The 23,784-nt window shown below is 45.8% G+C and overlaps 1 protein-coding gene across 2 annotated transcripts in view; it reads left to right on the top strand.

Moving 5' to 3' along the window:
• The window catches only part of TENT4A (terminal nucleotidyltransferase 4A), a 47,533-nt gene extending 38,435 nt beyond the window's left edge, over positions 1 to 9,098 (top strand). The window contains exons 8-13 of one of the 2 annotated variants that reach the window (XM_066374731.1): positions 137 to 263; positions 1,292 to 1,392; positions 3,006 to 3,178; positions 3,629 to 3,787; positions 5,124 to 5,288; positions 6,801 to 9,098. In XM_066374731.1, the coding sequence (XP_066230828.1) occupies positions 137 to 263; positions 1,292 to 1,392; positions 3,006 to 3,178; positions 3,629 to 3,787; positions 5,124 to 5,288; positions 6,801 to 6,992 (917 nt within the window). In that variant the 3' untranslated portion in view covers positions 6,993 to 9,098. Of the gene's footprint in view, positions 1 to 136; positions 264 to 1,291; positions 1,393 to 3,005; positions 3,179 to 3,628; positions 3,788 to 5,123; positions 5,289 to 6,797 lie in introns of both variants that reach the window. The other variant, XM_066374725.1, reaches the window with a different exon arrangement.
• The last annotated feature ends 14,686 nt before the right edge of the window (positions 9,099 to 23,784 follow it).

Below are 23,784 nucleotides of genomic sequence, written 5' to 3'. Positions count from 1 at the left end.
TTCAGCTTTGTTCTTGGGGTCTAGACAAGTTTGAGTGGTAGGGGCCTGCTTCAGAATAACTTACGTGAGAAGATCAAAAACATCTGGATAATGGCTCAAATGTTTGGTAGAGTTTTAAGCTGCTTTTCTATTTCAGGAAATGACGTTGGCCGAAGCTCCTATGGGGCCATGCAGGTGAAGCAGGTATTTGACTACGCCTACATTGTTCTCAGTCATGCCGTGTCGCCACTTGCGAGGTCCTATCCAAACAGAGATTCTGAAAGGTAACAGAAGTCAGTTGACACCTTTGTTGGGCTCTTAGCTCCAGGAGCACGGTAGTCACACCCTCATTAGCCTCTGCACAGCTGGTAGCCCTTGCCTCTGTCATTTGTTTCCACAAAGTTTACTGGTGCTTGTGCTGTCAGATTTTAGTAACACTTGAAAATATCAGTAAAGGAAGACCTTTTAGGAATTAAGGATGGCTGTATTTGATTCATCCAAAGTTAAGAGTTGAAAATTTCTATTTGAGGAGTTAAATCTTTTTCTTTTCAGAATATTTTGTTTTGGGAAGATGACTTTGCTGGTTTTTAAAACTTTGGAACATGATGCTTTTTCTTGAGGCAGTCTTCAAAATGTGGATCGTTAGCTCTATGTGAATGTGTATCTGGGTCTGCAAGCCCCACCCCTTCTCTTAGGCACAGTCTCATTTTCCATTCTGGAACACTTGCAGTGCACATGGTCATTGGTAGTGAGAAATATTTATTTCTCGCTTCAGATTATGTTGTGACGGAGGTAGTGGGATTTGGGTGCGAAGCAGGAGGTGAGAGTACAGTGAAGAAGGAAGATAGCACAGTTGTCTCAAGTGGTAGTTGAAAGAGTGCCATTGCCCCTGTTTCTTGGGAAGGTTATGGAATAGATAGGTTTGGAGGCTTGGCACTGGTGGTGGTAGAATTGCCATGGGTTTTGTGGCTTGTGACCAAGTCTTTCCAGGCAGCATTTGGGCCCCATGATGGGTTCAGTCTCTCTTTGTTCTCACCATGCACTAGGAAGTGGGAATGTCAGACCTTCATGATTATGGTGGTTGGGGCAGGTAGACTTCTTACTTAGGCACTGGATTTAAACATTCTTTTGTAGATCATTTTAGGTTCAAGGACTTCTATCTCTGTGTATTTTGTAAAATGATTTTAGCTTTTCCCTATGTTTCACTTAGCAAAGCAATATATTGTTAAGAAGATAAAGTAGCTACTGGAAGGGTTTCATGGGCTTCACAGTGCTGTTGTGCTATGCTGATTTTCCTCCTTGTTCTTTGCAGTACTTTAGGAAGGATCGTCAAAGTAACTCAGGAAGTGATTGACTACCGGAGGTGGATCAAGGAGAAGTGGGGCAGCAAGGTCCACCCAGCGCCTGACCTTGGTGAGAGCATAATTCAGTCAGGTTACCCTTCAACTTCTGGCCACTCACGGGGAGTATCTCTTTGTCCCTCCACAGGAAACTGTTCAAACTAAGAAGAATACCTAGTTTTTCTGTAAGAGTTTAATTTAAACCTACAAGACTTAGGCCAGTGTGCCCTGGCCGGTTGGCTCAGTGGTAGAGTGTGGGCCCGGTGTGTGGAAGTCCCGGTTTCAGTTCCTGGCCAGGGCACACAGTAGGAGCGCCCATCTGCTTCTCCACCCTTCCGCCTCTCATTTCTCTCTATCTTTCTCTTCCCCTCCCACAGCCAAGGCTCCATTGGAGCAGAGTTGGCCTGGGCACTGAGGATGGCTCCATGGCCTCCACCTCAGGAGCTAGAATGGCTCTGGTTGCAATGGAGCAATGTCCTAGATGGGCAGAGCATCGCCCCCTAGTGGGCATGCCAGGTGGATTCCGGTTGGGCACACACGGGAGTCTGTCTCTCTACCTTCCTGCTTCTCACTTCAGAAAAATACAAAAAACAAACAAAACAAAAAACAAAAAAATCTTAGGTCAGTGCTATCCAATAAAAATACAATGTATGCCACATGGAATTTTAAAGTTTCTAGTAACTGGCTTAAAAATGTGAAGAGAAACAGGTGAAATTAATTTTGATAATACAGTTTATTCAATTTGGTATTCAAAATATTAACATTTGTAGATATAATCAATATAAAAAAATTTTGAGATATTTTGCAGCCTTCTTTTGTACAGGTCTTAAATCTGGTATGTATTCATACTTGCAGCACTTTGCAATTAGGATGCTAAATTTCCACCAGAAATATTTGATCTGTATTTAGATTTCATAGAATGTACAAGTTGAAAACTATTTACATATGCAAGTTGTTTCAAATATATTTAAATATTTTCTAATAACTGAAATAAATATAATTTAAAAAATAATTGAAATTCAATACAATTAGAAATTCAATTTGTCAGTCTCATTAGCAACATTTAGAGCAGGGGTCCCCAAACTTTTTACACAGGGGGCCAGTTCACTGTGTCTCAGACCATTGGAGGGCCGGACTATAAAAAAAACTATGAACAAATCCCTATGCACACTGCACATATTTTAAAGTAAAAAAACAAAACGGGAACAAATACAATATTTAAAATAAAGAACAAGTAAATTTAAATCAACAAACTGACCAATATTTCAATGGGAACTATGGGCCTGCTTTTGGCTAATGAGATGGTCAATGTCCGGTTCCATATTTGTCACTGCTAGCCATAACAAGTGATATGACATACTTCCGGAGCCCTGACGCATATGTCACGCGTCACCGGAAGTAGTACTTCACATTAGTGACACCTCTCTGCGGCGCTGCCACATACAGTGCTCCAAGATGCATCCTGTGCTCCTCTCACTGACCACCAATGAAAGAGGTGCCCCTTCCGGAAGTGCAGCGGGGGCCAGATAAATGGCCTCAGGGGGCTGCATGTGGCCCGCGGGCCATAGTTTGGGGAACCCCTGATTTAGAGACTCAGTCATAACTGTGGCTGGTGGCTGTCCCATCGGGACCGCATGTCTGCACTCCTAGAACGTGACTCACCCAGGCTGTGTTTTTCCTCCATAGAAAATAGAATTAAGATTAAAGAGCGAATAAGCGCTGGTGACGGAGAGCAGCCCCAGCGCCTAGACCCGGAGCCGCCCTATGGCCAGCGCCTGACTTTGTCTCTGCCCAGCCCCCAGCTCCTCTCCTCGGGCTCCTCTGCATCTTCTGTGTCTTCACTTTCTGGAAGTGACATTGTGAGTGTGTCTGCTGGGTGGTCTGTGTTTGTGGAAAATGTCAATAGCAGGGAGTGTTCATCATTCTCTTTATGTGGGTGGGAGACCACCCCGAGTCTGCAGTGAGTGGTCCTCACTCTGCTATGAGCCCCAGTCTCAGTGACCCAAGTGGCCCCTTGTGAATAGTAATGCCCCGATGGTAGAATTACAGTGGACTTCTTCCTTGAATAGTTTTTAAAAAACTTACTTGGGAATAAAGCAGTTAAGTCGTGGTGTCCCTTCTGCATTTCCTTTACATTTCCCGTCAGTTGTGAGGTGGAGGCTGTGGGAGTAGCTTTTATGTGGCCTATTGAGCAGCAGTAGCGGGCAGATTCTAGCAGCCTCACATGGCCAGCATGGCAGGTGTTTCTTCTGTGACTTTAGGAGCTGTGTGCCTCTGTTTACAGTCCTCCCTGTTCTTCCTGCCCACAGGATTCTGACACACCGCCCTGCACAACACCCAGTGTTTACCAGTTCAGTCTGCAAGCGCCCACTCCTCTGCTGACCAGTTTGCCCACTGCTTTGCCCATGCCAAGTGGCAAACCTCAGTCCACTACTTCCAGAACATTGATCATGACAACTAACACTCAGGTACATGGCCGCTGGTGCCATCCTGTAATGGGCCCTTGGGAACCATGTAGGAGTGGCTGACTCTTTGATTTAGGAAAAGAACTTTAAGAGTCTTTGGAAGGTACATTTCTTTCTTGAAGGAAATTCTCATCTTTTGAGGATCTGATAGAATGTAATTCCTGTCATTCTTTTAAAGACAGTGCTATCGCAGCCCACCATGCAGTGTTTGCAGTGAGGGGACTCAGTTCTTAAACACTGATGTGGCTTTGAACAAGGCCCAAATTGACAGTCGTTCTGCATACTACATTGAGACCCAGTATGAGACCACTGTCCTGGGTTGTGTCAGAGAGAGGCACTCTGATGCTGTCCTGGGGTAGAAGCAGACATTTGTCTGTGCTTCCTCTCAGAAACACAATGTTTACACTTTTACAAAGTTTAATATAAACTTTGACTTTTTTGCATAGCCAGTATTTATAAGGCTTTTTCTGTTAAAATATGTCCTCTTTTAAATGGGATAGAGACTTTCTGTGGGGATGTGGGGCATGATGTGGATGGTAGAGGGTGTTTTATTGATTGGGACACTTGAAACCATTTCAACACAAGAAATTAAAACTTAAAATTAAAAAAGAAAATGTCATCTTTTTTTTAATTGAGGCAAAAATAGAAGTCTGAGGACAGTTTCAAAACTAATAAATTTTGTATCTACCTCCCAATTATACATCAGTTGAATGTGTATAGGTATAGAACCCATCATGTTAATTTACTTTAAAAGTAAAGCCAGTCTCTAGAAGGTGGTTATAATTCAAGTGTAAAGCAGCATAGATATGGGCAAGGAGGGCCACAGTCACTCTCCAGAGTCTGTGGGGCACAGGACTGGAAGGTGTGAGTGGTGCACTTTACAGAAGTCTGAGGAGGGGTTCATACCAGCACCCTGTGCCGTGATGGGATGGTGATCGGGTGCAGGAGTTGGGGCAGTTCACAGAGTGCCAAGGAGGGGCAAGGGCCACCCCACCTCAGCGCCCATCTACAGGCTGTCGCTGCTCTGGGCTCTTTCCAGATATTCGAGTGACAGTTACTGTGATGACTGTATTTCTTTATTTTCAATTGTTGTTTAGGCCTACTGAATATTGAAACTTTCTGACTTGGGTTACTGGGCATACTTCATGTTGTGCTTGCTGTTTCCAAACATAAAAATGTTTCTGATTCAGAAGAAATCCTGTGAGGTCATAGTCAAACACAAACTGGATTCATGAGCCTTTTTGCAAATGGCTGCCTTCTTGGTGGCTCATCCCTGGAATTGGGCAGTTGACCTGTCAGGTCCATGCCTTATGGATGTTTCTTATGTTTCTGTCTCCAGACCAGGTTTACTATACCTCCGCCGACTCTGGGGGTAGCCCCTGTTCCTTGCAGACAAGTTGGTGTTGAAGGAACTCCAGCACTGAAGGCCGTGCACCACATGTCGTCCCCGGCCATTCCGTCCGCGTCTCCCAACCCGCTCTCCAGCCCTCACCTGTACCATAAGGTAGGTCTCTGTTTGGCCCAGGCCTCCGGCACCCACAAAGCAGGTTCATGATAGGCAGTGTTTAATGCTCCCTCCACCAAAGAGAGAATTCCACAGAGACTTTTTCAACAGAATTTGTTTCCTGATCATTCAGCTTCATGTTTGCTTTTCCATATAACAAACAAAACTTTAAAAATGTTAAGAAATTATTTTAAAATTTAATATAGTTTAATTCCTCTCCACATTTATTTCTTTTAATTTTTCTGTTGCAAACTGATATTTGAAATAATGTATGAAGCAAAGAATATTTTGTTTTCCCATTTATCTATTAACTTATTGCTAAAAAGTTTGGTTTTAAGAAGCAAACAATAGAATCAAGAACAAATATTGATGCGCCCCCTCTTGCAGCGTTGTCACCTGCCCAGTGTTTGGCCTGGGTACCCCTGCAGAGGGCGAGATGGGCTGGTAGCACCTGAAGTTCATTTGCTTTCTGGGTCCTGGGGCCCCTGTGAATGCGTTTCTCCATTTCCCTATGCCTAATCTAAGTCCAGATCCCACATGCTAGAAACTGTTGTGTAAGAAGAAAACAGGCCATATGAAGTTCCAGTGCTCTTGAAGTGCTCAGGTTGTGACTGGCAGCTTCTGGTGGGAGCAAGGTGCAATGTCTAAGGCTGATGTTCCCCTGGGCCGTGTTGGGATGTATTTGCTACACTTACCACTGTCCATCTCCATCACTGTAGTCAGTTCCTCTGTCACTTATCTAACCATATCTGCCATCAAATTTCATTGTATTATGAGGCGTTTCTGTTAGAAATATTCAGATGAACCCATAACTTTGCAAAAAGGAAAAGCAGCCTTTATTAATTGGATTTAAGCTTTCCTTCTCAACCCCTTTCTGCTGCCTGTTTTGCTCTGAAACCTTCCTGAAAATGGCTGTTTTCTCCTAGTCTACTTCGCATGGGACTTTGTGGTGTAGGAGCAACCTCATCACATGCTGCTGTGTGTGAAGATGGCATAGCGCTGGGACATGGGACTGGTTCATGTGTTTCCAGGATTTCATGGTCAAAGTTGGGGGCAAGAAAAAGAGAGGCCCTCTTGTTTCTGTGGATAGATAGAACCAGTTAGAAGTGAGATTGTAGATATATTTGGATATGAATGTGTATAGTTTGATACAGGTCCACAGTTCCTTCCTTGAATGTGTCACTGAATAGGAATAGTATTTTTTGTCTCAGATGTCATACTTACTAGGGAATGTAAAAGTTTGGCTTTTTCTCAGAGTCTTTATGTGTATTATCATGTGTACACTTAGCATGTGCAGTGGTGACAAGATGCATGTCAGTGTGTGCAGCATTTGCACATTTTCACTGCTTTTCCACCTTTTCTCCAGTAGAGAGGGTCACAGTCACGGTCATGGAGGCTCACTGCCCCAAGACAGCTCGCAGGAGCTGGGGTGGGAGGGTCTCCCATGGCAGCAGTGTCTGCTGTCCCCAAGCCGCCCTTCATCGTTGCTGTTCCTCTTTGTCTCTTCAGCAGCACAGTGGCATGAAGCTGGCCATGAAAGGGTCTCACAACCACAGCCAAGGAGGCAGCTACAGCTCCGTGGGCAGTGGAGGTGTGCGGCCCCCCGTGGGCAACCGGGGACACCACCAGTATAACCGTACTGGCTGGAGGAGAAAAAAACACACGCACACGAGGGACAGCCTGCCTGTCAGTCTCAGCAGATAATAGCTCCTGGCAGTACCTCCTGGCCCCCACCCTTCCAAGACTGACCCGGGTGGCCTCGGCTCCCGGTGGGAACTGAGACCAGCATCCAGCACCTCAGCCGGGCCCCTCCAACGCCTGCCGCTGATCACTCTGCATGTTCCTTGTGTGGTGGTCACGTCCATCTTAAAGAACAGCTCCTTGTACTCATCTGTGAAGCCTTATTCAACGTGGACGCTGTTTTCTGACTTCCCAGGATCCTTCCAGAAGCAAGTCTGGACCTGGAGCTGCAGGGGGTGAAGTCGGCTTTGGCGTTTGTTTCTCAGTAGCCGTGTCTGTTCTTTGAGGTGGGGTATTTTCATTCTACATTTGTCGGAGCCACAGAGGTCAACCCATACTCTATTCTTCCTCGGTGGATAGGATGGGAGGTCGCCATTGTTTTACTGCCCTCACATTTTGTTTCAAATTTCAGAACAGTTTTTCTATGTAAATATTGAAAACTTATGATTTGTGCAATAACAGATTTTTTTATTTAATTTCATATTTTCACATAAGTTATATTTAAGGGAGTAGGGAATTTTTTTAAACAAACTTAGGACCTTTCCCGAGTTGCATTTTCTAAGTTGGGTTCATCAAGTCGGCTGGTTGTCTGATGAGCACCATTGTGAACACCATGAGTGAGGGGCTTGAGTGTATTTTTATGTTTATTCTTCGGGTCAGAGGGGAGACCTCTTTGTTCGTGATGGAGCTGAGTTGTCCCCCATGTTTTCTGAAGGGTTTTGGCCCCCGAGTCTACTGACCAGTTGCCTGCCGGCCCTGCCGTCTGGCCTGTCTGTTGTCTTGCTCTGACCATGGAGTTTTAATGTTTGCTTTTTGGTTCTTTTAAACTAGACAACAAATCCAGCATTTAAAGTGCCAGAAGTATAACTTTCTAAGATGAAAAAAGGTTGTCACATTATAAAATCTTTAAAAAAAAATGTGAACTTCTACCTGCTTCAGTTTTAGTAACATAACCTGTAATGATGGGTCTGGTGAATATCATTACGGACAATGGTGCCCAGTTTTAGGAATGTGGAGAAAGGAATTATGTTGATTCCGTTGAGGAATCTGTGTAGCAGTATGCATTAGTTCTGTTAAGAGCAAATATATGAGAAGTACTTCAGCTGCTCAGTGCGCCATGGAGAGTATTCCTAAAGTATTGCGGGAGAGCATAGCCCAGTGTTGGGGCCGGGACGTGGCTGGTGCCCGACTGGATAGGCATACAGGTATACTATGCAAGTGTATTCTGCCATGACAACCACTGTCTTTGTTACCTTTTTTTGAACAAGAATATATTCATCCTGCCTGACCCCGAGTTTTTCGAGCACCACAGTTGTCCTGGGAGTTAGCTGCGTTGCACAGGTCATCTGACTTCCCATTTCTAACGTGGGGCTGTTGTCCTTGCTGAACACTACAGGGAGGTTGGCCTTTGAAGTCCACTAGTGGAGAATGTTGAGACAAGAAACTTATTACCATGACAGCTGATTGATACACAAAGTGATATCTGAATGTGATGGACACCCAACAAGGACAAGCTTTAAAGTGTCTATGTCTATGGTGTTGTTGTTTTTTGTTTGTTTTTTTAAGCAGGACTGGCCCACATTATCACTGAGGTCTGCCAGCTGAGACTGCAGATTCTCTAGGAGGCATTCCAGAATAGAGTAGCACATTTTGTCTGCAGTTCTTAATGATTGAAAGCTATCAAAAATATTTAAAGATATTTAAATTGTGAACCTATTGATAAAGAAATATTTATAAAAACTGATATGTAGGCCTGTACTAATCTCTACGCATTAGCAATATTGACTGTAACACTACATTAAGGACACCACTGCGGGGACAGCAGCAAGTGTCCCGTGGGTGCCCATTTTAAAGCTCGATTCACAGGCACAGGTGCCATGCTCCACCCTCGTCATGGTGAACCGAATGAATTGGCCTGGCTACCACTGTGGTCACACACTACAGGTCTAACAAAAAGATATCATGTTTTGATTTTTTTTGTGTATGGACAACAATGTGGAAGCTAAAATTGACATATTTTTATGTAAAGTTTTTCTATTCTTTGATTTTTAATAAACTTTGAAAACCAGACAGTGATTGAGTATGAGCTTTCCTCTTAAGGAGAGGGGTGGTTTTTACAGTTTCATAATCTCAAATTTTCTAAATTAAGGCAATGAAAATGATTTCATCCATTGGCTCAGTAAGCGCAGTGCCTGGTCGGGACCCCAGGCCTGGGGGCGGTCAGCGCTCGTGCTGTGTGACTGCCGAGCCGACCCTGGGTGCTGTGTCCCTGGACTGCCCGTGAAGCGTTTCTTCTATGTCACTCATAGGTCAGTGTTTCCGTCACGTAAAAAAGACACATTTTAAATGTCAAATAATCATATTGTATCTTGAAATGTAACTTACATGTAGACCTTATATGGAACTTGATAAAAATTCTTATAAACCAGTGAGTGACAGAGCTACTTGTGTCAGGCCACACGGCCCCTCAGAGTGTGTGTTCCAGACCAATCAACAGCGTTGTGAAGGTGGGTGTCGAGTGCACCCCAGTCAGTCAGTCCTTCCACAGAAGGTTTCCCTGGCGTCTCTGAGCAGGTGCTACTGGAGATGGCTGGGACCCAGCCCCCATGGCACCACGCTTCTGTGAGGTGGCCAGAAGGATGCCGGCCCGCATCACGGACTGGGGTTCTGTGGGCAGTGTTTATAGGATGCCGGCCCGCATCATGGTGGTCCTGGGAAGGTGTGTTGGTGTGGTTGTAAACACGCACTAACCTCAGCAGCTAGTTTCAGTTCCTCCTCACTCAGCCACTCATGGCTGTTGGGCCTCCTGTTCCATCCACTCTGTCCCTGCTACCTCCTCGTGCAGCTGTCTGGTCCATGCCTCATACTGCAGCCCCCTTGTGGTCAAGTCCCTCAACCCCCTGTCTCTCAGTTGGTTCCCCAAGCAAAGCAGCTCCGGTTTCTCGCCCCTGCTGGCCCCCTCAGTGCTGTGTGCAGCATAAGGCGTACTGGGGATGTTAGCCAAACCCTGTAGGTGGTGCCACTGAGATGAGGCTGACATTGGTAAGTGCTTAGTGGGTGCCTGGCCCTGAGGCACAGGTATTTGTTCCTGTCTCTAGCTGAATAAACTGAGGCACAGGGAGGTTAAGTAACTGGGTCAAGGTTATTTGTCAACTGGCTTAGTTGAGATGGGACACGTTACCCCAGTGACTGCTTTTAATCCCCACTTAGTCTACAAATTCCCCCAACCCTGTTCCTTTTACTCCCTTTGGCCATTGGCCTTGCCTCCCGTCAGGATGCGCCTCTGTGCCACTGCCTCTGGCCAGCTCCTAAATCTTTGAACACCTCATGAATGAGGCCTATGAGTCCCTCCTCATCCGCACAGCCCTGGGCTTGTTCCAGCCGTCTGTCTCATCTCTCCAGAATAGGGTGGCACTGGCTGGGGTGGGGATGTGGCCTTCACCAAGCCCAGTCTGCACCTTCAGCCCCTGGGCAGCTGTGCCTGGGTCACAGTGATCAGTGGTGGCTCCCTGCAGGTGGGCCATATATCCCTTCTGAGGAGAAGGCCGTGGTTTCTGTTGTCCAGTGTCCTATGAATGCTTGCCTCTCAGATGGTCTCTACCAAAGGACTTATTTTTTAATATCCTATTGGTCATGTACCAAAAGTCGTGTAAAACTGGTTTTCAGCATTTTTACACTTGTGGACCGTGAAAGCAGGAATTAAAACCATTATTAATATTTAGCCCATTACCTTTTAATTATAATAACTATATAGAAAATGAAAATTCTCTAAAATAACCAGATGAACATTAAAAAAATATTTTTAATAGAATACAACTGAAATTTCTAGAGAGCAATATTTAATTGCATTAAAGCTAGTATGAAATCTGTTGCTTCTGTGCAAGAACACTTGATAACTGAGGCTGCAGCTTTGTTTCTGAGATGAAGCGCCACATTGATACCCATTGGTTTCTCTGTTTGATTTTTATCAGTGGTAGGGCTGAAAAAGTCTGCTCAAACGGGTAGGTAGTAGAAAACACAGTTGAAAATTAAATAGCTTTGTAACTACGAGATGGATATTTTTTCAGTGATACCCAAAATTGTGACGATTGCATTTTATGTTTGGATACCAGAGTGACATCGGCTTATCAGATTAAAGCCCACATTGTTATGGAGTTGAACAGGCCCACGTCCCTGGTGGCCATGGCTAGGGCTCTAGGGCCTACCTGGCCCATGCTCTGGGCAGCAGCTCCCACACGCTCAGGCCTCTCCAGGCCCTCCCTCCTCAGAAGCGTTTCTCCTACTACCTTGGAACTCATGATCATTGGCCTAACCACCACACTGTTTGTGCTGATTCCTTCCTGTGGGTGGTTAGTGGGAACTCACACTGTGCTATTGTTCTTGACAAAGTAATTCTAAGGACTGTGTGCTCATCTCCAGGTAAGTATGGCTGTTGGGGTGCCCCCTCCAGAGATGTGAATTCCTTGGTGTAGACAGAGCTGCACCTGGGAAATTTGAAGTCCTAGTCGTTTTCCCTGGTGGCCAGGGAAAGCACCATTTTTCATATTTCTGTGATGCTTCACCAAGTGGGCTACATTTTCTTTGCCACCATGTGCATATAACTGTGCCACTCTTACATATAGCGTCTAGTCTGTTCTATTTCATGAAACAACTAAATGCTGAGGAGAGGGAACAGGGAGAGCTGCCTCAGATGGAGAGACCTTAGAGATGGGGCAGTTTGCCTCCTCCCTCTGGGGTGTCCCAGTATCCTCTGCTGCTTTTCAAGAGACATTCTGATGGGTAGGGTCCACGGTGCTTGGCCCTTGGATGGGGAACATCTTTCTGGCTGGTGGTAACACCCCATGATCAGGTCTAAATGTTGCTGCCCTCTGTCCTGAGTGCAGAACAAAGGGCAGATGCAACGTGTTTTGGCTGGTCTCCCTCTCCATGCCCGAAATTTCCAGCTCATTGCCAAGTTGAGAAGCCCAGGGGGCAGTTCTGGTGCAGGGAAGGGGGTCCTGCCTAAGTGTGGGGGGGTTCTGACAACCCTGGTTTCTGCCTGTGTGACCCCAGGTCCCCTTGGGGAACAGGGTGAGTCTTGACAGGGATTGAGGGTAACCTCTTCCCTGTCCACTTTTTTGGGGGCCAGCTCCTTTGTCCACATCCATTGGGTCCGTCCTCCTCTCTGAGCTAGCTGCCTGGAGGAGTATAGATGGTGGTTTTTCTCTTTTCTGGTGTTGGGCCTGTAAAATCAGTGGCCAAATAATAATCTATATTTTTTGACAATCACTGTATCATAGTAAAGTAGTATTCTGTGTTGTTATTTAACTTTTCATATTTATCTTCTTTATAGAATAGACTATCAGCTTTCTGAGGTGTGTATGTATTTGTCTGTGGGTCCCTCCCAGGCTCAGCACCATGGTGGGCACCCAGAGGTTGCTGGACGCAAGGTTTATGGGAGGTACCCCACTTCCCTTGCTCCTGTTATTACATGCCAGATAAAGTCTGAAGCAAAATGAACTGCGAAATTTCAGTGAATATAAGACAAAAGTTCTGTAGAGAAAAGCAGCAGGAAATTGAGTCAAGAATCCAGATTCATTTTTTAAGGAAAATTGGAATCTAGATCTGTACTAAATTTTTTTTTAGGTGTTTTGTCCTTTTAGCTGAAATGTAGCGCATTCGAGTGTTCTCCATCCTGGAAGGTTTTGTTTGTTGTTTTTGACAAAGTGCCTGCTAGTCAATCAGCATAGGAGGAAGAAAAGTTGGAGCCACAAGGGAGCCAGATAATTGCCAATATTTTGTTTTGTTCTTTTGCTTTGTTTCATTTAATTTCATCCAATTTCATCTCAAGTTCCTGAATGGGTGTGGCTACTGGTGAGTCTGTCCCCCTGGCAGGTCTGCCAGGCCTCCATCCTTCCTGCTGCTGACTGCTCAGAGGACCTCTGCAAGAGCACCCAGGGTCTCTGTGGGCTGAGGGCTCCCTGGCTGGTCCAGCCTTCCTTTGCAGGCCCTTCAGTAAGCGCGGGCTGCTTCTAGTCTCACCGAGAGAAGACAGGGGGCGCTCTCACCTCACGAGCAGATTTTCTTACCCTGCGAACCTCCAGGCTGGGGAGTCCTTCCCTCCTGCAGGGATCCCAGATCTGCACATCACAGAAGGGACACACCTTCCTCGTGAGAGGGTGGCCCCCTGAGGTAGGCTGCAAATTACATTGGTATTTGAAAAACTTTGTGATCAGGTTAAAAAATAATAATACGGGGGGAAAAGGCTGCATTTTTTTCTTCTATTGAAGAAAAAATCTGTAAAATCCCAATAGTGAAAACAGGGGTGAGGCTGAATGGCTGAGGTCTGGGCCATCCCTGCTGCCCCAAGGGGTGCTTGTCAGCTCCAACAGGGGACTGCCTGAATTGCTGAAATCAGACTTCCACCCTCCCTGCAGAGCCTGCAGACAGACTGGCTCTGTCACTGGGGTCCCGTGTGCTGGGAGGGAACCCAAGCTTGATGGTGGAGGGGCTTGTGCCCCTGGGACCTGCACAACCTGCCCCCACGATGCCCCTTTTCCAAGGAAGAAGTCAGGAACAGGAACAGGAGCTGCTGTGGCTTGAGGATTGTGCCCTGCTCCATCTCCCTCCCTTATTGGCCATGTGAGCAAGCGCCCACAGGGCAAGTGACCCTGTCTGAGCCCCTCTACCTGTTGACAGGGTGGCTGACACCCACCCCGGAACTGTGGGAGAGCCATGTGCCTACCTGCAAGAGCTCTGTCAACTGCCAGCTGCCCTGCCAATGCTGCTCATGGAGGCTTTCGGGCACAAGCTCCCCGCCCTGCACTTCCTTCTCTAACCCCCTGCCCTCCTTGGGGCTCTCTGCCCAGCCCTCGCCTCAGCACTGACTCCCTGGACAGGCTTCTGCTTCTGGGGACTGCACATGCGTCTTTATTTACCAGCACACACACAAGGAAACGTGGTCAGACTTAGCTGAGAGCCTGTCAAACAAGCACCCTGGGGGCTTGCGATGGGGCCTGTTGATTTCATCTTATAATTACATTTCCCCCTGAAACCATTTTCAGTTAGAATTCTGTTTGGCAAGGTACCTAGTGAAACCCATCCGACCTAGAAAATGACAGGAACACTTTTAATTCTTCCAACTTAACCTTTTCATCCTGACTTAACCTTTCCAGTCTGACATGAAGGAAGAGATGAGGGCTCCTGCCTGTTATGATTTGCTGAGATTTGAGGCCTGGGTGGGGGAATGTAGGAGAGTTGAGCTCCTCTTGGCAGCTGAATGAAGATGCCCCTTGTGTTTGAGGGCTCGGACCTCTGAGGAGAGGCTGTTCAGCTGAACGTGCAGCCTTGGTCTTGGCCCCGTGGGGACCACACTGACTTGACAACACTGGCTTGACCTCCTCCTGACCTCTGTTATGACCAGGCAAACCTGTGCCGCCCACTACATGTCAGGACCCATTCTGAGCACTTGGCGTGTTGGTGGTATTGTTAGGGTGACCCTGGGACACTAGTAAAACCTCAGTGAATGACACTGTGGGATGGCCTCGTTCATCTGGGCTATTCAGTCGCCCAGTCTTCAAGCTGAATGGGGCACCCTTCCCCCACTAGTGGCTGTGCTGAAGGAACAGGACAGGACATTTCAGAAGGTCACAAAGAGCAGGGAGCAGGGGCCTGGGCAGCTGACCTGGAACCCCACGCCGCCCCTGCTAGTGAGGGTCTCGGGGAGTTCCTGCACATCTGCCTCCTGTCTTTGCCTACCTGTGCTGGTAATACCAGGGCCCCTCTTCTGGGATCGTGGGGGCATTAAATAAACCGACAATCCTTAATAGTGCTATGTGCACTGGAAGTCGTAGAGAGGAGAAAGAGGAAACACGTTACAGTTTGCCTTATTTTTTATTCTTACTGAGTTTGTAGTGTAAGAAATAGACATATTTTCTTTGACTTCTGCACTGCCAATGAGATAAGGAAGTCATTTGAGGAGAATGTATTGGGAAAAAGAATTTCATTCACTCCCTCGAGAAAATCACCGTGTGTGTGAGTATTTGAGCATGCGCCCAAGTGCCTGCACAGATTAAGGACAAGAAGTCAAGTTAATAAAAACCTTTCTGTTGGAGCCTCCAACAAACCTGTAATAACCATTTAATTTCAGGCTCCTTGTAAACAGTGTTTGGTTCCACCAGGATCTTTCTCTCCTCTGGGGAGTAAACCTCAATCAATAGAGCTGATCAAGGCATTGGCCACTAACAACTGACACGACCTTAAATTCTTTTTCTGATTATCAATATGATGTGCACATTCATATTAGCACACTTGGAAAACACAGAACAATATCAGAACCACCTAGAATTCCAACAGGCATAGATAACCACTGTGCTCCATGGATATATTTTTAGGCACGGTCTATTAAACGATGACCCATTGGTCAAATCTAGCCTGCTGCCTGGTTTTATAAGTTCTCTGAAGTTTTATGAGAATGTGTCCACGTTTACTTGTTTACATGTTGTCTAGGACCATTTTCAGTTTCAGTGGTGGAGTTGAGTCATGACAGATACTGCATGGCTTGCAAAGCTTAAGATACTTACTATTTGGCCCTTTATATGTGTAACCAGTGTGGCAACCCCTCCTTTGGGTGATTTCTATCATGCAGCACACCTGAGTCGTTAGATCAGTGTGTCTTAGCAAGGGCATTCTAAGAAAAACCAGTTTCAAAGTTTCTGGGAGCATACTGAGCTTACTTGGCCATGGTGAGTGTGAGGTAGGAGCCTGGAAGAGAGCAGGGGTGGGTGGGGGGGACTGAGGAGGGTGGTCTGGATGGAGGGACATCTTGGTACCTTGGATGCTACGACCATGAGTGACAACTAAAGTTCAGCGTGAAAGAAAAGACCAACGGGCTGTGGAGAATGTGATGTGATGAGCTGTTCTTGTGCGGGAGGGGGAGGACTAGAGTGAAAGAAGACGAGGGTCCCATGATCCAGGAGGAGAGGGTCACTAGCAATGACAAATGCTGCAGTGAAAGCAACTGAGCTAAGGAGTGTGAAGGGGCCCCTGGATCGGAAAGCTGGCGTGTGGCTGGCTAGTGAGCTGTGTGAGCCCACATGCTACAGAGAAACCCAGACGAGGGGCGGGAGAGGGGCGCACGGATGGAGAAATGGGAGGGGGAGCCCCACGTTCTGAAAGAAAATAGGTGTTTCCTACAATAAAAGGTGGCCTGACAATTTTGTACACATAGGCAAAATAAGTTAGTGGAAAGTTCTTTTTTACCCATTATTTTATATTTTAATGGAGACCGAAGTCAAGTCTTGTCTGTGATTTATCTTTTTGAATAAAGATGGTGCTTCATATATGTAAGAAATTTTAATATGGTATTATTCATTAATTTATGTATACATTATGTTGCCTCAGTGTGCATATAAATAAAATTTATATATTTTAATTGCCATAATGAATCACCAACCCTAGGGAGAAAAAGTATAATATGAATCATTTTACAAAGTCAATAATCGCAACCCAGTTTTGTGTGAATCTGTACCTTAGCATGTCGGATGGCTTGAAGTGATGCAAATATTAAGCATCTTAAAGTTTAGGTAGTAAATGCTTACTTTTTAAAAGGTATAGAAAATAACTCAGTTTAGAATTGAATGAAAATCCCCTCTCCATTTAAAATAAAGTAATCTGCCAGTCCAGTATTTTGGATATCTTGTAATTTAGGGTCACCCGGTCAGGTAGTTGTGTGATTTTTAACTGTCCCATCATTTTTTTTAGGTCACGTGTTCCAGGAGCAGTAGCTTTTTATTAACCATACCCAACCCCACCCAGTCACATAGGCTGGTCTCAGGGGTGCCACTGAGAGAAGAGGGGTGTGTGTGGGGTGAGGAATATGCTGAAAGAACTCTGTGGGGGATGGGAGGGGGAGTGCGGGAGCGGGGAGGGAAGTGGCCAGGGGTGGGAGATGGGGGACGTGTTGAAGAAGATCCTAGAGGAGATAAATATTCGTAAGAGCTCATTTTTTTTTCTGTTCATTGTGCAGTCAGTAGGCCCTGATTTTTCTAATTGACCCCCACACGGGTTAGGGTTTGCTGAGTGTGGACAAAATGGGGCCACATACTACACTCGATGAGTTCAGGGGATATCTCTAAGGTGGCCTTACAAACCAGAGACTTAAAGTAACCGCACAGGATGGGCTGAAATGAAAACTTCCTCACTATAAGCGAATCATGGTGGGCAGTCGTGTCCTAGGCCAGTATCTTCCTTGAGAAATATTGACATCAACTGAGACTCTACTGTCTTTTTGCACCTACAGTAACTTAACCTTTGGAATGTCAGGAGTCATCACTTATTCCCAGACCCCACAGGGCACGGCCTCCCACCAGAACACGGGCACAGGAGCCCTCGTCGTTATCTTGTTCCCCGCACACCATCTCTGTGGGCTGTAAATGTTAACTACTGACTATCCTATAGCTCCAATGTAAAAGAAGTGTCTATCCATTTTACTTTTTATCCAATCTCAGAGATTTCCCTGCTTTGGTCCCTCTCACCTTTTTAATCTATCACCATTGGATTTTGTGTAGCCCCCTTACGTCTTCGTGGTAAAAGTGCCATTTCGGGGAACATTTCCTCAATCTGTTGAGATTTTGCTTTCCAGCAATTGTCATCAATTTGGCTCAAATACACTCATAAAAGTTCTAGACAGGTTTGGACATTTCTTACATCAACAAGGGGCAGGGCTGGTAGAACCATCCCAGGCTTCCTTTCCTGATGTCCTCAAGGAGGCAGGTTGGTGAGTCCTTTGTCCATCACACACAGAGAAGCCAGATTCTGAGGCAACAGGTGTTTTGCAGAGAAAAGCAGTTTTTATTCATGAGACAACCAGATGAGACCAGAGAGGAAGTGCAAATTAGCCTCTCCAATAAAGACTTGAAGCAAATTTAAAGGATAAAGTGAGGAAGGGCGACACATAATTTTTTTATTTTTATTTTAACTTACTAATTTTAAAGAGAGAGAAAAAGGGACAGAGACAGACAGATGGAAGTATCAATCTGTTCCTGTATATGCCCTGACCAGAGATCGAACCAGCAACCTTTGTCTATCAGACCAATGCTCTAACTGAGCTATCCAGCCAGGGCAACACAGTAATTATTAATTCTAATTCAGGGGGTCTGATTGGATTGTCTTGGAATGAAGCTACCTAAGGTAAGAACTGTGAAGGAAGACAGGAAAGAACAAAGAAATTCCAATCTGGCTGAGCGGTCAGTTCGGAACGTGTCCATACTGGGGCTGGACACTGGATCTTCCTCACTGATGGCCCTCTGGCTTCTTCATGTGCTCCTGCTGGGAAAAGCAGCACCTCTGTTACTTTAACTCCATGAATCTTGGTTTGATATGCTCTATTTTGAGTAATGTTAAGGGGACCAACTTTTTTACAATGAAAAGGACAAAAATAAATTGAAGAAAATATCGTAAATAAAAGAAACATTTTTATCATTGCAACAATAATACACTATAATATAAATGCATAATAAAACATTTGTAATATTTTATATTGTAATTATGCTTACATACCTATTAATTTTTAATAATAATTTTAAGAAAAAAGTACTCATCTAGATACACAAATAATACATCACATCACACGCAATGGATCAACTCTGCATCGATTGAATACGAACATTTACAGATTAAACTTCCAATATCAAAAAGGAAGACATGTAGGAGGACTCTTTTTTTTTTTTTTTTTTTGACAGAGTCAGAGAGAGGGATAGATAGGGACAAACAGACAGGAATGGAGAGAGATGAGAAGCATCAATTCTTCATTGTGGCACTTTAGTTGTTCATTGATTGTTTTTCTCATATGTGCCTTGACCATGGGGCTACAGCAGACCGAGTAACCCCTTGCTCAAGCCAGCGACCTTGGGCTCAAGCTGGTGAGCTTTACTCAAACCAAATGAGCCCACACTCAAGCTGGCGACCTCGGCGTCTCGAACCTGGGTCCTCCACATCCCAGTCCGATGCTCTATCCACTGCGCCACCGCCTAGTCAGGCAGAGGACACTTTTCGAGGGAGGGCGGAACTTACAAAAGAAGAACTGTCCTCCCTAGAGGAGGACAATTGGTCACCTTAGTAATGTCTATTTTGACCTTTATCACCACAGATTGGATTTGCCTGGTCTTGAACTTGACAGAGATGGTGTCACGCAGGATCTTCTCTTTTCTAACTGGGCTTGCTCAAGCCTCTGGGACCAGCTTGACCTCCTGGTCTGGTGGTCTCTTGAGCATTGTGAGGAGGCCTGGTGTTATCTCCTGAAAGACACTAAAAAAAAAAAAAAAAAACTAGAAAGAAAAAACTATCAGGTATGGTTTCAGTGTTAGAGCTGGATTTCGATGGAGAGGCAAAGACATGCTGCCCATCATCCACTCCACGCCGGGCTCCTGGGGAGTGAAGGTAAGCAGGAGGTGGCTGGGCAACTCCTTCAGGCTCTGCTCCCTCCTGGCTCCACAGATGGGCCTTGTGAAGATGTTGGGCCACCCTGCCAGGCCTGGATTCCCTGGAGCAGTAGGGGTGCTCTCGGGACCCCAGAGGAAGGGCGATGGCAGAGTCCCCAATAACATTTGGGTGAGAACACTGAGTCTACCAAGAGATGCCTCTGGTCCAGCTGGCTGGCCCCTCCCAGGTGGCTTCCCCAGAACCCAGGGACTCTAAGGTAGAGGAAACCCAAAGATGGTGTCTGGTGGCCACCCTAGCCCTTCCCTGGGCCTTCCCGGGGGTGGTGGAAGTGGCCCAGAAGCTGCCTAACTTATGTCTGGCTGCAGTGGGATGTTTGGGTGTGATTCTCCACCCAGGAATCACTGTGTCAGGATGCACAGCACGAGGCAGTTGGAGTCGTGCCTCTTCTGAGAGTGTGATCTCTACTAAATGTATCCTGGATTTTCTGCTGTGCCAGATCCATCTTGACTTTGAACTTTAAGAGCACAGCTCGCTGGGTTATGTAACGGCAGCACACTAGATGTGAGTTGAAGGCAGTGACAGGAAGCTGTGCACATAGGACAGTAGAGCTATCTTCCTGCTCCAGAGAGCTGATGGCCGTGTGGGTGGGGCCTGCTCTCTCCTCCAGCCCTGTGAGGCAGGCCCCACCATACGGACTGTTTCTCTTCTCACATCTCCTGCACCCCAACAAAACTTACCCCTCCTGGGACCATTGCTGCAGGTCACTGGGCAGATTGAGCCAAATGAATTTCAGTTGAGATGTCAGCATTTTGGGAAATCTGAGTGGTCAGTGTTCCACCCTGGCTGCTCGTTACACTCACCCAGGACACTCATAAAACTATTGCTGCTGGGGCCTCATTCCCAAAGACTAGAATTTAATGGGTTGGGTCCAGCCTGGATGCTAGTGGCTTAAAGCTCTCGGCAGTTTGATGTGCGCAGCATGGCTGAGCTCCACTGATTGAAGGCATTCGTTCCCAGGTAACATCTGTCCATCCACAGAAGCCTCAGAGCCTTTGTTTATGAATCTGTAAACCAAGGAGCTTGGTCTATGTGATCTCCTCGATCTTCTAGCCCCAATGTTTTACGGTCTTGGTGTTGGAATGGTGTGGGATTCCTAACAGTGCTCAAGGTCACAAAAGCTGTCCCAAATAGCATTATAACTTTGATTGTGTTATACACCTACATTGCCAATATGCTTACAGGGAAATTGTGTTCCTGCTGAGCTCATTTATTAATTGTTTCTTATTTCCTTGGTGATCATGCAACCCTATGAACTTTCACATACTGAACACACCCCTGTAATTAACCATTATCCAGAGCAAGACTCAGAGCTTTGCCAGACCCTTGGAATTCCTTGACATCATGGATGGTTTTTGGAAGGGCAGTGAAACGCAGATAATGAAACCAATTTTACCTAGGCTAACTAACTGATGACCTGCTGTATTGTTTTTAAATCACTACTTCCATTTGCCAAGAGTAATGTTTATCCTGACATTTATCCCTGTAGATTGGCTTTGTCTGGTCTTGAACTTGACATAGCTAGTGTCACACGGGAACTTCGCTTTACTGTATGGCTTCTTTCACTTAACCATGACTTTGAAATTCATCCATGTTGTTACTGACATCGGCAGTTCATTCTTTTTCATCACTGTGTGCTATGGACTGAATGTTTGTGTTCCCCCAATATTCATGTGGTGAATACTAAATCTCCAATGTTGCTATCAGGTGGCAGAGCCTTTGGGAAGTGATTAAGTCAGGAAGGTGGAGCCCCCATGAATGGGATTAGTGCCCCGATAAGGAGATGAAGAGACCCGAGCTTTCTCTTTGCTCTCTGTCTTGTCAGGACACGGTGAGAAGTTGGCCATCTGCAAACCAGGAAGTGGGGCCTTACCAGACACCAGATCTGCTGAGCCTTGATCTTGGACTTCAAGTCTCAGAAACTATATGAAATAAATGTGTAAGCCACCTATTCTGTGTTATTCCATGATAGCAGACTGAACTAAGACACTGTTGTCACATTTTATTGTCTGAATATACCAGAATAAACTTCTCTTTTCTCTTGATGTACATTGGCGTTGCTTCTAGTTTGGGAATATTTTAAAGCTGCTAGGAAGAGTTACATTTATCTCTAATTTTTAGAAAGTAGTGTTAACTTGGATTTGTTTCATCAGACCTTTGAAATGCTGGTCTGGACACTCAGGAGGAAGATTGTACAGGAAATTGGCCCACAAGAAATCTGTTTGGTTTTGATGCAATGTGAACAATGAGTCATGCTCACAGCCTTCGGATTTAGGGAAGCTGTTTGGTATTAAAGATATGCTTGGCCACTGCTGTACTACCTAAGAAACGGACAGATGGAGTTTGCCCTGGGAAGCAGTCACTGGCATTGCTGTGGTTCGTTTCCCGTCCTCCTGTCCTGGGAGATGAATGGGGAGGAGCTGAAGGTGACGTGTAAGAGGGGTGGAAGCAGAGGATAGATTACACTGCTGGAACTCACATGCATCACGTGTATCCCACAGCACACAAGGGCAACCTCACATACTCTGAACTGTGTTTTCTGCTCACGTTTGATATTACCTTTTGAAAAAAATAACGTGTGTTTACAGATGATTTTAGAAAACCATAGTTAAGGGTAATGACTTATATTTTGTAAAGTTTCTCTGGGTTTACGGCTGCTTTGGGACAAGTAGACTGGCCTTGACTCAAATCCTTAGTCACTTACTTAACACAGGAAATAAGTGGAGCCAAGTCTTACTATGCATCCAGCCGTCTCACCACCTTCATCACCAACCACTGGGGGCACCTACTCCCTGGAGAGAAGAGAAAGAGGCTTCATCATGCTGGGGACTGCCGTGTTCCCCGCCCTGGAGGGCAGGGGTGGGAAGCCGTGGGCGCCCCTGTGTGCCAAGACTGCTGTCTCCATCCCTTTGCATGTTACTAAATTGGATGGAAATGATTTCTCTGCTTCTATGAATTACATTTGGCTTGGTACGACTGATACTTCATCTCATAATTGCCGATTATCCTAGCTGTGAGTGATTTCTCTCACTTTCTCACTCAGAAAGCACATGGCCATAACTTATGCGTCACACAAGTTGTTACCGCACTCATGGGTGACAATCTTCTCTCTCTGCTTCGTGGTGCAGCTTCAGGAGGGCAGTATGTTCTAGTTGTTACGAGAACAAGCACTGGATGTAGAGTTCCTGGGAACAAACCCCTGCATCTGTTTTCACTAGCTGTATCGAGGGAAAATCAACTTTCTCATCTGTAAAATGGGCCAGGTCTTGGTAACAGCTTTGAGTTTTTGAATATTAAAAAAGTCCTTACATGTAAATTAATATGTCCAAAGCATTTAGAGTACACTAATTACTCAATAATGCTAGCTACTACTTTTATTGAATTAACACACACAGCATTTAGAATACATTATCTTCTAAATACATGTTATTTTTTCTTTTTTTTGTGACAGAGACAGAGAGAGGGACAGATAGGGACAGACAGACAGGAAGGGAGAGAGATGAGAAGCATCGATTCTTTGTTGCAGCACCTTAGTTGTTCATTGACTGCTTTCTCATATGTGCTTTGAATAGGGGGCTACAGCAGACCAACTGACCCCTTGCTCAAGCTGGTGAGCTTGCTCAAACCAGACAAGTCCGTGCTCAAGCTGGCAACTTCGGGATTTCAAACCTGGGTCCTCTGTGTCCCAGTCCAATGCTCTATCCACTGCGTCATTGCCTGGCCAGGCTACATGTTATTTTTTTTCTTGGGAATAGAGATTGTGTCTTACCTGTGGTGAAAGGCATCACAGTGAGGTGTTAGGGAATTCACTGTGAGCATTTTTAGTGGAAAAGCTCCCAGGTTCCCAGGGAAAAAGCATCCAAAGGGACTTTGTAAGTGCTGGTCAGGCCTTCAGATCCACAAGAATCTTAATCATCAACTGTGACAGCCAGATCTGAGGGTCTAGCAGGGGTCTCAAACTTGTGGCCCACGGGCCGCGAGTTTGAGACCCCTGGTCTACAGGGATATGTGTGCTCACCTACAGTCCTATTGTGGTTTCCTAGAGAAATGCAAGAACTTGACGCCCGTAAAGGGGCTCCTTGAGGAAGGAAGGGGGGACAGGGAGTAGGACACAGATGGGAACCTAGCTTCCTGTTCACCTTCCATGGGACCCATCGCTAACGCTCAGAATATATTTGCTGAATAAATGAGTTCCATGCCTGAAGTGGAATGATCATCTCAGGCTGCTGGGCTCAGCCCTTCCCTGACGACGGCAAACCTGAACAAAGCTCGCCTGTTG

This window comes from Saccopteryx leptura, chromosome 1 (genome assembly GCF_036850995.1).
Source record: "Saccopteryx leptura isolate mSacLep1 chromosome 1, mSacLep1_pri_phased_curated, whole genome shotgun sequence".
Taxonomy (NCBI): Eukaryota; Metazoa; Chordata; class Mammalia; order Chiroptera; family Emballonuridae; genus Saccopteryx; species Saccopteryx leptura.
The sequence above is the reverse complement of the archived record's forward strand: the minus strand, read 5'-3'. Positions and strand labels throughout refer to the sequence as shown.